This window comes from Cetorhinus maximus, chromosome 9, assembly GCF_964194155.1.
Source record: "Cetorhinus maximus chromosome 9, sCetMax3.hap1.1, whole genome shotgun sequence".
Classification (NCBI taxonomy): domain Eukaryota; kingdom Metazoa; phylum Chordata; class Chondrichthyes; order Lamniformes; family Cetorhinidae; genus Cetorhinus; species Cetorhinus maximus.
In genome coordinates, this window is record NC_135887.1 from 38,604,661 (window position 1) to 38,620,520 (window position 15,860).

A 15,860-nucleotide genomic window follows, 5' to 3' on the forward strand; every position below is an offset into this window, starting at 1 on the left:
CAGTTTCAATTATAGACAGATATCTGGTTGGTCCAGCCTCTTGTTGAACCTGTGAAGCTTCCTATTCAAATCACAGAAACCTTTCTTTCCATTTACCTCCTGGTATATAAAAAAACCTTTAGAAAAAGTAGTTAGTCATTAGATGTTTTCATGAAGAAATGAAATGGATTTACCCTTTTCCCAAGAAAAGGTGAAGCAATCGCTTCAAGGATATTCAGATGAAGGAACTCACAACAGTTTAGAATCACAGGCAGTTTGGAGAAACACTCCATGAATCTATAACTTATATGTAAGTGAATATACCTGTTATTAGAGTTGCTATCAATGTATTAATTTAGCTATCAAGAAATTTAAATGATTGCTGTACAGCAAAATTATGACTGATAGTCACATTGCTGTTATTATACTGTTCATTTAATCCATAGTAATAATAATATTATGCAGTCTTTGTCTGTCCGCAGTTTTTTGATTGGTCAGTGGGCTGATTTACTGGAAGGATCCTGGTGCATGCAGAGGCACGTGGCTCGCATGGAGGACTAGAGTGTGTGATGCATGCCAATGGTTAGTGGTGGCGACGACACTGGCAGTGGTAGTGGGAGTTTGTTCATGGAGAACAAGAAAAGCAGAAGGTAAGCAGAGCCCAACAACTAAGTTACCCTAGCAGGAGGGATGGGGGTAGGGAATGGCTTGGGAGATGGCAGGGACGATGGCACGGGAGGGGACAAGGGAGCAGAATGGGAGGGTTGGGATGGCATTGGGATTGGACAGAAATGGGAAAGTTAGCATGGGGGGAGCGGGGTCAGCATTGAGTTTGACTGAATTTTTCAAAGAGGTGACCAGGCATGTAGATGAGGGCAATACATTTAACGTAGTCTACTTGGACTTCAGCAAGGCTTTTGATAAGGTCCTGCATGGGAGACTGATAGCGAAGGTAAGAGCTCATGGGATCCAAGGCAATTTGAAAAATTGGATCCAGAATTGGCTGAGTGGCAGGAAGCATAGGATGATGATCGAGGGGTGTTTTTGTGACTGGGTGCCTGTGTCCAGTGGGGTTCCACAGGGATCGCCATTGGGTCCCTTGCTGTTTGTGGTATATATAAACGATTTAGACTTGAATGTAGGAGGGTTGATCAGTAAGTTCGCAGATGACATGAAAATTGGTGGGGTAGTAAATAGTGAGGAGGATAGCCTTAGATTACCGGAGGATATAAACAGGCTGGTCAGATGGGCTAATCAGTGGCAAATGAGAATTTAATGTGGATAAGTGTGAGGTGATGCACTTGGGCAGGACAAACAAAGCACGGGAATACACGATGAATGGTAGGACCTTGGGAAGTACTGAGGATCGGAGAGACCTTGGTGTGCATGTCCACCAGTCCCTTAAGGTAGCGGGACAGGTTGATAAGGTGGTTATGAAGGCATATAGGATACTTGCCTTTATTAGCCAAGGCGTAGAATATAAGAGCAGGGAAGTTATGCTGGAACTGTATAAAACGCTAGTTAGGCCACAGCTAGAGTATCGCGTGCAGTTCTGGAATCCTCATTATAGGAAGGATGTGATTGCGTTAGAGAGAGTGCAGAGAAGATTTACCAGGATGTTGCCTGTGCTGGAGAGATTTAGTTATAAGGAGAGATTGGATAGACTGGGGTTATTTTCCCTCGAGCAGAGGAGATTGAGGGGGGACATGATTGAGGTGTATAAAATTATGAGGGGCATAGATAGGGTAGACAGGAAGGAACATTTCCCCTTGGTGGAGGGATCAATAACCAGGGGGCATAGATTTAAGTTGAGGGGCAGGAGGTTTAGAGGGGATGTGAGGAAGAATTTTTCATCCAGAGGGTGGTGGGAATCTGGAACTCACTGCTTGAAAGGGTGGTAGAGGCAGAAACCCTCATAACATTTAAGAAGTATTTGGATGTGCCCTTGCAATGCCATGGCATATAAGGCTATGGGCCTAGTGCTGGAAAATGGGATTAGCATCGTTAGATACTTAAATAAAAACAAAAAACTGCGGATGCTGAAAATCCAAAACAAAAACAGAAATACCTGGAAAAACTCAGCAGGTCTGGCAGCATCGGTGGAGAAGAATAAAGTTGACGTTTCGAGTCCTCATGACCCTTCAACAGAACTGAGTAAAATTAGGAGAGGGGTGAAATATAAGCTGGTTTAAGGTGGGGGGTGGGGGGGCGGCGGGGGTGGGGGGGGGTGTTGGGGGGGAGGGGGGGATGTTGGTGGTTGTAGGGACAAGCAAGCAGTGATAGGAGCAGATAATCAAAAGATGTCACGGACAAAAGTACAAAGAGGTGTTAAAGGTGGTGATATTATCTAAGAGAATGTGCTAATTAAGAATGGATGGCAGGACACACAAGGTACAGCTCTAGTGGGGTGGGGTGAAATAAGACTAACAGGGCATAAAAGGTATAAATTTAAAAATAATGGAAATAGGTGGGAAAAGAAAAATCTATATAAATTATTGGAAAAAACAAAAGGGAGGGGAAAGAGGATCTTTAGATCTTGAACTCCCTCTTCCATCCCCACCCCCTTTCCGTTTCTTCCCCCTCCCTTTTGTTTTTTCCAATAATTTATATAGATTTTTCTTTTCCCACCTATTTCCATTATTTTTAAATTTATACCTTTTATGCCCTGTTAGTCTTATTTCACCCCACCCCCACTAGAGCTGTACCTTGTGTGTCCTGCCATCCATTCTTAATTATCACATTCTCTTAGATAATATCACTACCTTTAACACCTCTTTGTACTTTTGTCCGTGACATCTTTTGATTATCTGCTCCTATCACTGCTTGCTTGTCCCTACAACCACCCCCCCCCCAACTTCTCTCCACCCCCCCCCACCCCCCACCTTAAACCAGCTTATATTTCACCCCTCTCCTAATTTTACTCAGTTCTGTTGAAGGGTCATGAGGGCTCGAAACATCAACTTTATTCTTCTCCGCCGATGCTGCCAGACCTGCTGAGTTTTTCCAGGTATTTGTTTTTGTTATAGTTAGATACTTGTTTGACCAGCGCAGACTCGATGGGCCAAAGGGCCTTTTTCTGTGCTGAACAAAAAAGAAAATAAAAACATTGGCGGGGGTGGGGGTCATCATGGAAGGGGGCAGTGACATGGGGGAAGGCAGGAGACAGCATGTAGAGGATGATGTGAAAGGCAGGAAGCATGGAGAAGAATGGCATGTGGGGGCTGATATGGGATGGGGAGCAGCATAAGGCAGAAATGACATGAGAGGGATAGCATGGGAGGGGGCATGGGGGCATTATGGGAGGAGGGGAACAGCATGAGGATGGCATGAAAGGGGGGACTGCAAGGGAGATGGGGTGAATGACATGGAAGAGGGTTTAGATGGCATGGGATGTTGAGGGGAGAGGGCATGAGGGGTGACAGCATGCATGGCAGGGAAATGGGAGAAGTATGGGCAGGAGAACTGCATAATATCTGAAGAGGACAGCATGCGAGTGAAGGGCAGCATTGAGGGAGCACCACAATCAGGAATAATGGCATGGGAAGTAGGAAATGGGGGATGGTGATGGTATGGCATTGGAAGGGTGGAATTGGGAATGGGGATTGCATAGGAAGAAGGGGAGGAATGGGATGGAGATGATATGAGAGGAATGAAAGGAATGGGTTGGGCATGACATGTGCGTGTTGCATAGAAAAGATGGAATAGCATGGGATGGGGATTTAAAGAATTACTGTTGCAATTATTTTGTCGGTCTCTGCTAGTATATATTTAATAAATTGACTTCATGTTTTATATTTAAGGAAGGTCTACTGTGAATCTGGGAAATCGGATGTATAAATAAGAGGTGGAAATTGAAAGTGATTATGATATATATTGCTCTTTCTAATCAGAAATAGTAACGCTGACTTTGTTGCCATATTGACCGTATTATTGAGCTATCAGTCAACATTGTTAGGTAACGACAGCGCCATTCCTTTATATTGCGGCCAGTTCCAGTATTTCACTGGATGTCGCACCAAATTTACGGAAGTGACGCTGAATTTATGCGTAGTCGGAAGTTGTACCTCTGGAAGGGACTTATGCGATTTCTCCATCAGTAATGGCGGCATTGGAGACGGTTCCGAAGGATTTACGGCACTTGCGAGCTTGTCTGCTTTGCTCGTTGGTCAAGGTAAGACTGGATAGAGAATGTCTTCAGACACGATTCCAACTAGATTGTGGGAAAACTCAGCAAGTCTGGCAGCATCTGTGGAAGGGAGCACAGTTAACGCTTCGAGTCCGCATGAGAAGAGTCAAGCGGACTCGAAACGTTAACTGTGCTCCCTTCCATAGATGCTGCCAGACCTGCTGAGTTTTCCCGGGTATTTTTGTTTTTGTTTTCGATTTCCAGCATCCGCAGTTTTTTGCTTTTATCCAACTAGATTGTGTTCGCTGCTGTTCTCAGCGAGTCGAGCTTGAGTTTGCCTTTTTCAGCAAGAGCCGAAGATTGGTTAGTTGGCTTCAGCTACTGTGTTTAGGTTCGATTGCGAGTTGCATTGGAAAATTTTATCTTCTCCCCGACTTTGAAAGCCGTTTTCTTTCAATTTTCACTATGGAAATTATAATACAAGGGTCATCCTGTCACCTTTTTTTAATTCATTCATGGGATGTGGGCTTCGCTGGCTGGGCCAGCATTTATTGCCCATCCCCGGTTGCCCTTGAGAGGGTGGTGGTGGGGTGTGTAAATATTGGGCAGGATCTCGATCGTAAAATAAAACTCTTCATTATTTCCTTAATAGTAATTTCTGAGTTAATATGAATCCTTGCTGAAGTATTTATTGTGGTGAAATTGAATAGCACACGCTCAAGGAGTTCTGCCAGCACCTTAATGATCATAATATACTATTTACTATTTTCTCAGACACTTTCCCTGAAACCTCTGCCTCTGCAAAACTTGTTTATTCTTGACTACAGCCCCTCACACCCTGCTTCCTGCAAGGACTCCATCCCGTTCTCTCAGTTTCATTGCCTCTGTCGCATCAGTTCTGACGATGCCACCTTCCAAAATGGTGTTCCTGACATGTCTTCCTACTTCCTTAACCGAGGTAACCCCCACCCCCCACTGTGGTTGATGGGGCCTTCAACCGTGTCCGACCCATCTCCTGCACCTTTGCCCTCACCCCTTTCCCTCCCTCCCAGAACCATGATGTGGTCCCCTTGTCCTCACTTTTCACTCCACCAGCTTCCACATTCAAAGAATCATCCTCTGCCATTTCAGCCAACTCCAGCATGATGCCACCATCAAACGTATCTTCCCCTCACCACCCCACCCCTCATCAGCATTCCGTAGGGACCGTTCCCTCATGACACCCTAGTCCACTCCCCCATCACCTCATCCCCGTCCTATGCAATTGCAGAAGGTTCAACACCTGCCCCTTTACCTCCTCCCCCCCTTGCCGTCCAAGAGCCCAAACACTCCTTTCAGGTGAAGCAGCGTTTCACTTGCACCTCCTTCAATTTGCTCTACTGCATTCGCTGCTCTCGATGTGGTGGTCTCGACACTGGGGAGACTAAATGCAGACTGGGTAACTTCTTTGCGGAACACCTTCGCTCAGTCTTCAAGCATGACCCAGACCTTCCTGTCGCTTGTCATTTCAACACCATCCTGCTCTCATGCCCACATGTCTGTCCTTGGCCTGCTGCAATGTTCCAGTGAAGCCCAACGCAAACTGGAGGAACAGCACCTCATCTTCCACTTTACAGCAAAGCCTTCCGGACTTAACGTTGAGTTCAACAACTTCAGACCATGAACGCTCTCCTCTATACCCCTTTTTAAATCCTTTTTTCAAATTTATTTTTAATCATTTTTTTATCCTCTTTCCCCAACCACCTCATCTCCCCGCCCCACCCTAGGACAGGGCCATTTCCTACTTGTTTCTATGTTGTTTTTTCATAGTGTTGGCCATTGTTCTGCTGTTAACACATTCTGCTTTCTTACCTTTATGCCACTATCAGCACTTTCTTTAGCCTTCACCACTACCATTAACAGTCCCTTTGTCTTGTGTCCATGACACATTTGTCAATCTCTCCTTAGTCCCCACCTGTTGTTGACCTTCTACCTTGCTTCACCTGCTGCACCCCCTTAAACAGTATAAATTCCAACATATTATCTATCTCTCTTTAGCTCTGAAGGAGGGTAATATGGACTCAAAATGTTAACTGTTTCTCTCTCCACAGATGCTGCCGGACCTGCTGAGTTTTTCCAGCATTTTCTGTTTTTGTTTATTCTTTGTTATCCAATCCACTTTTCTACAATTGTCAGCCTCTCTTTCAACCACTTTTACTGCAACTTGTGAATTCCTTGACATAATGGCCTCTGCCTTGCAACTGTTCTTCTCCCCAACTGATCTCTGGTTTCAGAGGCCATCTAAAAGTGCTTAGCTTTTGCCTCTACTCTCCCTGTCTTTTTATTTAATTCCTTAATTTTAACATTCTGTTAGATGTCTTACTTATTCTCTCTCTCCTGTCTTGTGTTTTGAGACATCTACACATTAGTGGAGTGCTGTATACAATGCCAATCTACAGAATTCAAAACAATTGATGCAACTACTCAAAAGTTCAGCTCCAATAAAAATGGACAAATGAAAAATAATCTTGAATAATGTCATGTCACCAAGTCCATTGCTTCAAGGTAATGTTTCCATCACTGTATGTTGGAATCAAATTCTGCAATTCAGTGTGTTACTTTGTGAAAACTTGAGGCCATTTGCTTTATATATACTACATATGAAATGTAGTTGCAATGGAATTAGAGTGGGTATGAGTTTGTCATGACTTTAACTGCAGTTATATCCAACCCTCCAATTGTTTTCATAGTTGTCAACTGTTCATTTTAGTGTCAATATCAACTTTTCCAACCTTCATTTGCATTGGTGGTTTGAAGCCAGCTATTTTACAACTGAAAACAATTGATGTAGGTAGGAGCATTAGCATCTGAAACTCTGAACCCTTATAAATGTCATTTAATTTGCATTTTGAAAAACAGTTACAAGTCTTTAACAGAACAATTGTTAATTTCAAAGCCTGACAGAGATACCTATTTGTCTTTCTACTCCCTCTTGTAGACTATAGATCAGTTTGAGTATGATGGTTGTGATAACTGTGACTCCTATCTGCAAATGAAGGGGAATCGCGAGATGGTATATGACTGCACCAGTTCTTCTTTTGATGGGTGAGTTGATTTATAATTATACTCAGAACAAAACAATGGTTCATAGTGCTGTTAGCTTCTTCTATTTAATTTTTTTGGACTGGAATTTCTAAGGCTCAGTATCGGAATAAGGGGTCAGCCATTTAGGACTGAGATGAGGAGAAATTTCTATGCTCAAAGGGTTATGGATATTTGGCATTCTGCACTCCAGAGGGCTGTGGATGCTCAAATCGTTGAGGCAGAAATTGATAGGTTTTTGGATATTAAGGAAATTAACATCTGTGGGGTTGGTGTGGGAGGCTGGAGTTGAGGTAGAAGATCAGCTACTATTGAGTGACGGAACTTGCCCATAGGGGAATTTGATCCTTTGACCCTCTTTTCTTTATTACATTCTTAAGAGATTTAGTAGAACGGTTCCAGGAATGAGGGATTCCAGTTAGTTGGAGAGACTTGAGAAGCTTAGTCTATTCTTAAAGCAGAGAAGACTAGGAGATTTGATAGAGGTATTTAAAATCATGATGGGGATAGAGTAAATAAAGAGAAACTGCTTCCAATGTGTAAAAACCAGTGGGCACAGATTTAAATCAATTGATAAAAGAACTAGAGGTGACGTGAGGTAAAAATTTTTGCTGTACAAGTTTTTTTTATTCTTTCACAGAATGCAGGTGTCACTGGCAAGGCCAGTATTTGTTGCCTGTCTCTGATTGCTAGGTCATTTGAGGGCAGTTAATAGTTAACCACATAGCTGTGGGTCTAGAGTCACATGTAGGCCAGACCAGGTAAGGATGGCAGATTTCCTTCCCTAAAGGACATTTGTGAACCAGATGGGTTTTTACGAGAATCGATGATTGTTTCATGGTCACCTGACTATCTTTATATTCCAGATTTATTAACTGAATTCAAATTCCACGAGCTGCCACGGTGGGATTTGAACCCATGTCCAGAGCATTAGCATGGGTCTCTGGATTACTTGTTCAGCGACATTACCGCTATGTCACCACCTCCCCCAAATGCTTGGCCTGATGGGTTCTGGATACAGATTTAAAAGTAGCCTTCAAAAGGGACTTGGATGAATATTTGGATACGGGGATAGAGTTAGGGAGTGGGATTAATGGGATTGCACTTCAAAAGAGATGGTGCAGACCAATGATCCTGCTAAGCTGTGCAGGTGCATGGCTGCACACCATCCTGAAAGTTATTGTGCAGATCCTGTTCTGGGATAAAGACGGTGCAAAAAAAATTAAAGCAACTGCACTGAAGAAAACAGGCTGTTCACAACAACTAAATTTTAAAGGGAACATTGGTGCAGGCCTGATGGGACAAGTGTGCTGGCACTATTTTATTATCCACTTGGGTTCTGGAGGTGGGTGAGGACTGGGTGGGGTAAATGTTCTCTTTGCATAAAGCAGGGATATAACTTTCATCCTTTCTGAACTGCTCTGGAGCTACTGACCGTTTTTTAAACAAAAAATATCTCACTGCACTCTGAAACTGAGATTTGCAGTCTCTCCTCAGCTGTTTGCAGTTGAGTTGCTACAGAAAGATTTCTGCAATTGACATCACTGGAGTTTCTTGGGTATATATGCTTAACCCTTGTTGGCAACTGAAAATAAATTCCTCCTATAAAAAGGAGTTTTTTTTTGTTGCCTAAGTACGCATTGGACTACTGATTGATATTTCATTATAAATAAGCCTCTTTCTTTCCCAATTCAGTAAACTCTGTGCCTTTTTTTAACCTCCCGGAAATAGTATAAGATGAGGTATTGTTTGGCTTAAGAAATGAGGCAGGAAAGAAGGCTTCAGATTCCTGGGGCATTGGGTCCAATTCTGGGGCAGGAGGGTCTTGTTCAAGATAGGCAAGTTGAACCTTAGTAGAGCTGAGATGAATGTCACTGTGAGGAGAATAGTTAGTGCTGGGGGGAGAGTGCAGGGGGTAGGGTTTAAAATAATTTGACAGGGAGACAGGCACCAGAATGAAAAATTGGATATCTAGGTCTGTCTGTGGAGGAGTAGCAAGAACGGGGAGGGAGGAGTAACAAGCATGGGAGAGACAGAATCTGTGCGTAGCTGTTCCTCCAATCAGAGATTGTTTCTCCCATGCTCGCTGCTGCTTCAATCACTTCACTGTTTTCCCACTCCCAATGAGATGCCTGCACCTACAATCGTTCAGACCTGTTTGGACCATGGAGGAACCATAATGTAATTACACAGGGGCGAGCTTTCTTGAATTTTTTTGCCCCTTTGTGGCCTACTTGTGACATTTCAAGAGTGATTTCACCTGCCTTCCCCATATATTTTGAGCCCTGCTTTTATTTTTTTCCAGTGCTATCCATCTGCAGGTGTTGAGCCATGCTATGACCCACCTTTTCGAAAGCCACTTTTTAAAACTCTTAAAGGAAATCCCATCCCAGTGAGGGACCAATTGCATTTATTTCTAACATTTCTCTGTCTGGAAGCATTTCTCACGAAATTAAGTTCATGGATATGCAACTATGATGTATAGGTAAATTACACTTTGCAGCAGGAGTCACTAGGCAGTGAAGTAAAAGTCGTCGTAATTTTGGCTGATATCCCCCCATCCCCCTCCTCCTGCTCCCTGAACAGAGAATGCTGATGCAGGTAGATGATAGTGCCCTAAATACCATCCCTGGTTGAGGTCAGCTAAGTGTAGACTAGAAATTAGCTTGGTGCCATTTGATCTCTTATCATGTAACACCACCAAACAAGGTTGTATAAGTACTTTCTGCACACAAATAAAATTTATTTATAGCATTTCCCTTCTTTCATTTCCCCTATCCTGCCCCCACAACCTCAAACATATTAAAAAAAAAATTTGGGTTATGTTGTACTTGCAGAATGCTGCATGTACTTACAAAGTGGGCCAGAAAAGCCAGCTCAAAAGATGCTAATCTATCTTTTCAGATCTTTGCTATTCGTACATGGTGGCTCTGGGGATCCAGAGCATACCTTTTTTTTTCAATTGTTTTTGACTCTTGATGCAGTGGATAATATTGTTTATAGATGTTGTGCAGGATGTAGGGATGTAGCTGTTCAAATGGTTATGTATTTTTTTCAGGATTATTGCAATGATGAGTCCTGAAGACAGTTGGGTCTCCAAGTGGCAGCGGATAAGTAAGTGTGAATCGACTTGGTGCCTATTGCAATATTTCCTTATTCCAAGTTTATATTTAGGCATCATTTTGTGGGAGTTGGTGAGGTGGAGAGTTATCTGTGTAGTAGATTGGGAATTGTACACATAATGTACCATTGATCAATTTGTGCTGTGAAGGTGAATGAATAATGCCTGTTTCTACTTGGGTAACTGTAAGTATGCTTTTATTAAGCAGCCTTGACTTGTCAGTTAAACGTAGTGACTTCATCAAAGCATTCACTCCATGCAGATTGAAAAATAAAATTCCTCTGAAATCTACCCCAATTCTGCAATATTGAATGTGTAAGTTGAAGAAATGATTTAAAAGCAAAATAGTGTGAATCCTGGAAATCTAAAATAAAAGCAGAAAATGCTGGAAATACTCAGCTCAGGCAACATCTGTGGAGAGAGAAACAGTGTTACTGTTTCAGGTCCAAGACCTTTGTTGGAATTGACTGAGCAAGTAATTATCAGCTTGGTAAGTTTCCGTAATTATTCTTTAGAGTTCCAACACCACATATGGAACGCCTGGTGAGACTTTGAGTTTCTTTTCTCCCAAGTTTCGGCACCCTCGTTGATAATTATCTGTTTCACGCTGCAGATGGTAGTTGTGCTATGTGAGGAGAATGGCACCAGACTTCAACAGGAGAGATTTTTTTCCTCGCCAGTTCTTTTCTATCCTCTCCTCTCTGCTAAGGTGTCTACATCTTATTGGCACATAGTAGCCTGCTGAAGTAACCATTATTCATGTGTGTGTGGGGACGTACGTATATGTACGTGTATGCATGTGGGTGACTGGGTGGGAGCAGAATCACTGCAATAGCTAACGAGATATATAGCCTCATAATGCATTGTGAAGGCACAGGAGAACTGACAATTGAAGTTTATTAAAATGGGAGCTATGGTTTTAGATTTATTTCCCTGGTGGAAGTACCATGTCTATGTTCATCACATTTGCTAAATAGCCTGGCTTGGATCTGAGCCCCATTCTAGGAATCTGAGCCCAAGCCATATCATATGGCTTTAAAATACTGCCTATTTGAGATGCAAGTTGGTTTATACTAGGGCCAGTAGTAGTAGAAATTCATTGACTTTTAAATTGTAATGATCACATTCTCAGGCTGAAATATTACTAGCCAGATTAGTGATTACAGTGTGACTTTAATGGCAATAATATGGTAACGAAGATGCTTCATGTATAATATTCAAGAAATCTAACTGTTTTACACAAGACAGTACTTTATGACCTATGTTTGTCTGAATTGGTATATGATGGCCTGCATCTGTTACTAATGTTTTGTTTCTTGTTTTTCAGGTAACTTTAAGCCAGGTATCTATGCAGTATCAGTGACAGGGCGGTTACCTCAAGGTAAGAGATTAGACAGATATAAATTCTCTCTTCCATGCCTTGGACAGTTACAAACAATACTATCAAATCTTCAAAATGCAAGTGGGAAAATAAATGGATACATCCTTCAACTATATCATAATTCCATGGGTACATTTTGATTTGTATTCTGAATAGAGGGCCAAATATTAGCATCAGTATATGAGGTTTGCTTCCTCCTTGTTAGTTGAATGGCCTGTTTCTGTGCTGTAAAAGCAAGGCAATTCCACGTGAATTATTTTAGTGAGCTCTTTCCAAACAACAATTGTCTTATTTCTCTCAGATCACAGAATTCACCAAATCTCCTTAGACAGCACTTTCCAAACACACGACCACTACCATCTAGAAGGACAAGGGCAGCAGATGCATGGGAACAGCACCACCTGGAAGTTCCTCTCCAAGTCACTCACCATCCTGACTTGAAAATATATCGCTGTTCCTGCACTGTCACTGGGTCAAAGTCCTGGAACTCCCTTCCTAACAGCACTGTGGGTGTACCCACACCACATGGACTGCAGCAGTTCAAGAAGGCAGTTCACCACCACCTTCTCAAGGGCAACTAGGGATGGGCAATAAATGCTGGCCCAGCCAGCAAAGCCTCCATCCCATAAATGAATTTAATAAAAAACTAAAATATAGCAATTGCATAATTGAATGAGCACCTTAATCAACTTTGTAACTGTTATCCATAACAATTTGGGACAGTAGTAACTCAAATTTCGGGCACTTGCAGTAGACATTCAGTCAGGAGATGGCAGGAGGAACCGTGTTCTTCTCTGCATGGCATGGGGTTGTCTATTGGGTATTGTGAGGAAATCTGTTTTCGGGGGGGCAAGCGCAGAGAATGTAGTGGGCTGACAGAAAGCGTCTCCTGTCAGCCCTTCCGCGGTACGTTGCTATGGAGATGAGCTGATGTTGACACAAGGGAGACAGGCCACGCATGATCGGTTTATGGTGTTCTTTTGACAGTTGCAGAGCTTGGCCTATGTAAAGCAGTGAATTGAAACATGTTCCCTCAGAACCTACTAGAATGTGGGGATCTATCTCAGGATATTCAAGGGGACTCTTCCCTAGATGCTGATGAAGTGAGTCAGGTTCCAGGAAGTTAGAGGATTTGTATCTAAGGGGATGATATTCACCTACTCATTCAGCAAAACAGGTGAACAAATTAATATTTTGAGACATTGGGCAGTTCTGTTGCTGGTGGTGGCTGATATAATTTGTGTTCCAGAAGGTTGGATGAAAGAATAGTATTAATAGTGGGTATTCATGGGATCTATGAACGTGTTCCCTTATGCAAAGTTAACTTACGAAGTGACTCAGTAAATGGAATTGATATTGTAGGAATTGTTCCCAGCTTACCCACGGAAGGATGGATTTTATACTGGATAATGATTTGGCCAGTGCAGATGGAAATGAGGTGACGACTGTGTTTCAGCAGTTGCTCGTTGTGCTGAACTTGCCAAACTCCCCAAAATGATCATGGCCAAACTTGAGAAACTTATTGCCAACAAAGAGCAATTGAGTTAAAAATTGATCAGTGCAGAGAACTAACTTTCATACACAAAAGGTGAGTTAGATTATGAAAAGCAAGAACTGTTGAGAACACTTGAGTATCAGTCACAGGAAGTGAACACTCAAATGAGGATTTGAAAAGCCTGAATGATAAACTTGTAGAAGCCAATTCAACAAAGTTAGACCTTCATTTGATACTTCATGAACTCCAAGTATCAGAAGCCTTTAAGTATCGTGAAAAATGCCTTGACCAGGGAAAGGAATTGCTGATAAATCGGAACAGTTGGTTGTATGCAGAATTAACTAAGATTGACTAATTATTAGAACGTCGTTGTGAAAAGAGCAATGAAATTCTTGAACTCTGATGCAGTCTGGTGATCAAAAAGGATGAGATGTGTGGGGTGGAAGAGTAGATCCAGAGTTTTAAAGCAGCAAAGAAAAATTTTGCGAAACAGATTGAGGATTTAATAAGTAAATTGAGAGTCTAAGGAGCTGTCAGCAACCATGGAAGAAAAATTCTGAAATGAACTGAATGTCCGTGTGAAGTTGTTGAACTTGCATAAGGGTTCTGTAGATGACTGTGAAGCAAAGGAACTGAACTCACCAGATCAGTTGCTGACCTGAATGAAAAGATTAATAAACTTGGGAAAGAATTGGAAAATAAGAGAGTAAACAAATATTTGAATGAAATTGTGAAAGAAGTGGAGATAAAGATTCTACTTTTGAAGCTTCAGTGGGAAGAATATGAACACGCACAGAAGGCTATGGCACATCTTTCAGCTAAACTAGATGACGACTTGAGTAAAAGGAGCAAAATTTCCTTGCAGGTTTATTCATTTGGTGTTGACCAGAACAATGAAATGACAAAATTTGTTCTGAAGGAAGTGATTGAGGAAGATAATTTTAAAGCTGGTTGTCAATCAGAGCTGCATGTCCTCTTTATCAAACTTAGAGGACCAATTGAAGGCACATTTCCATCAAAAGAGAAGAGTAAAAAACCTCACGGTCTTCTGTATTAGTATTGGGAAACCTATGCGAAAGTCATATGTATCATATAGCATGACTAATATGCATCCATATATGAAGAGCGGGAGGCCCTCAGTGTTGGTTTTCAGTTCCATCAGAAAGGCTGAAATACCATGGCACAAAATGGAAATATAAGCTGGTCAAGATTTTTCTAAAGAGAGCTTATATGTACCTTCGCTACATTTTGGTTCAGCATGATAAAATTGTGGGAAAAACAATGTAATTGCTGATGGATATAGGAGAAAGACCTGGCTCTGAGCTATGACAATTTTGTGGTTCACTGCACCTGCCTCAGGATCTTCATTCAGGGGAGATGGGTATGACTGCAGTCGGTCTCGCTGCCTCCAGAAACTGTTCAGAGACTGCTGAGTGGCGAGGCGGGCCTTTAGAATGGCCAGCCTCGGTTCTCTGGGACTTTGTTTGTCTTTTGTTGTTCAATATTAGACCCTTTAGCATTCGTACCTCACACCCACTCACCCATTTCTGAGACTAGCTTTCAATTCCAGAATTGAATTTTTAATTGAATTTGCCTGCTGTCATGGTGGGTTTTGAACCCATATACCCCGAGCATTAGCCTGGGCCTCCAGGTTACCAGTCAAGTTACATTACCATGCTAACATACCATTGCAGTTAGTCTCATCTGTTTGTTTTACAGGTATTGTAAGGGAACTGAAGAGTCGAGGTGTGATCTACAAATCAAGAGACACTGCTATCAAATCTTAATGGCTCCATCTTACCACCAAAATTATTCCTAATGATGCTTTCCAACTAGCATTCACCTTTTTCCTATTTGTAACATTCTGTAATATTATTACATTTATGTATTTGTGTAATGTAGCATCCAAATGTTATGCTTAATATCAGTGAAGTGTTTGTGCATTCTTCCAGAAAAATAAGTGGAGAGTCCAGCACTTTATACTTTTATTCTGCAAAGTTATTTTACCCCTTGGTCAGGGAGAAAAGTTTGTTTACCAGATAGTAGAGCAAATGTTTGAGAAACAAGGAAGAGCCTAATCTGACTGTTTAGTGCAGATTGCAATAGAAGTTCTGTTGTTTACAGACATAGACACTGAAATACTGATACTAAAGCCCAAAAACATCTTTTTGAGTTGGAAGGGGGAGAAAAAGAAAATTTGAAGCATAGATATGACAGTGTTTGTTGAAAAATTGAGAAGTGATAGAACTGGCAAGCTGCCATGTAAATTTCAAAGGCTTGTATTCTTCACTTTGAATGCTGTTCCTTCCAAGAATACACTTTGGAGAGCATTTATAATAAGGAGGAAAGTGGAATAATAAAACAATACCAACATATTGGATATGAGCATCAGCCGTGGCTTAGATGATAACTCTCTCACCTCTGACGCAAGGTCCCACACCAGGGCTTGAGCACAAAAATTGAGGCTGACACTCCAGGGAATAAGCTGTTAAACTGAGACCCCATCTGCCTGGCTATTAAACATCCCATGACACTATTTCAAAGAAGAGTAGAGGAGTTATCCTCAGCGTTCTAGCCAATATTTATTCCTCAATTTAACATCAAAGACAGATTATTTGGTCCTTATCACATTGCTGTGTGTGGGAGTTTGCTGTGTGCAAATTGGCTGCTGCATTTC

General features: G+C 41.9%; 1 protein-coding gene across 1 annotated transcript; it reads left to right on the forward strand.

Annotated features, from left to right (window-relative positions):
• Positions 1 to 4,012: 4,012 nt before the first annotated feature.
• Positions 4,013 to 15,574, forward strand: supt4h1 (SPT4 homolog, DSIF elongation factor subunit). Its single transcript, XM_078548553.1, has 5 exons — positions 4,013 to 4,150; positions 7,083 to 7,189; positions 10,245 to 10,300; positions 11,635 to 11,688; positions 14,903 to 15,574. The coding sequence occupies exons 1-5, from the start codon at positions 4,079 to 4,081 to the stop codon at positions 14,968 to 14,970; spliced, it is 357 nt and encodes a 118-aa protein (XP_078404679.1). The 5' UTR covers positions 4,013 to 4,078; the 3' UTR covers positions 14,971 to 15,574.
• Positions 15,575 to 15,860: the final 286 nt, after the last annotated feature.

Coding starts and splice junctions, on each gene's coding strand:
- supt4h1 (XM_078548553.1), top strand. CDS start 4,079: ATGGCGGCATTGGAGACGGTTCCGAAGGATTTACGGCACTTGCGAGCT. Junction 4,151..7,082: donor TGCTTTGCTCGTTGGTCAAG/GTAAGACTGGAT, acceptor TCCCTCTTGTAG/ACTATAGATCAGTTTGAGTA. Junction 11,689..14,902: donor GACAGGGCGGTTACCTCAAG/GTAAGAGATTAG, acceptor TTTGTTTTACAG/GTATTGTAAGGGAACTGAAG.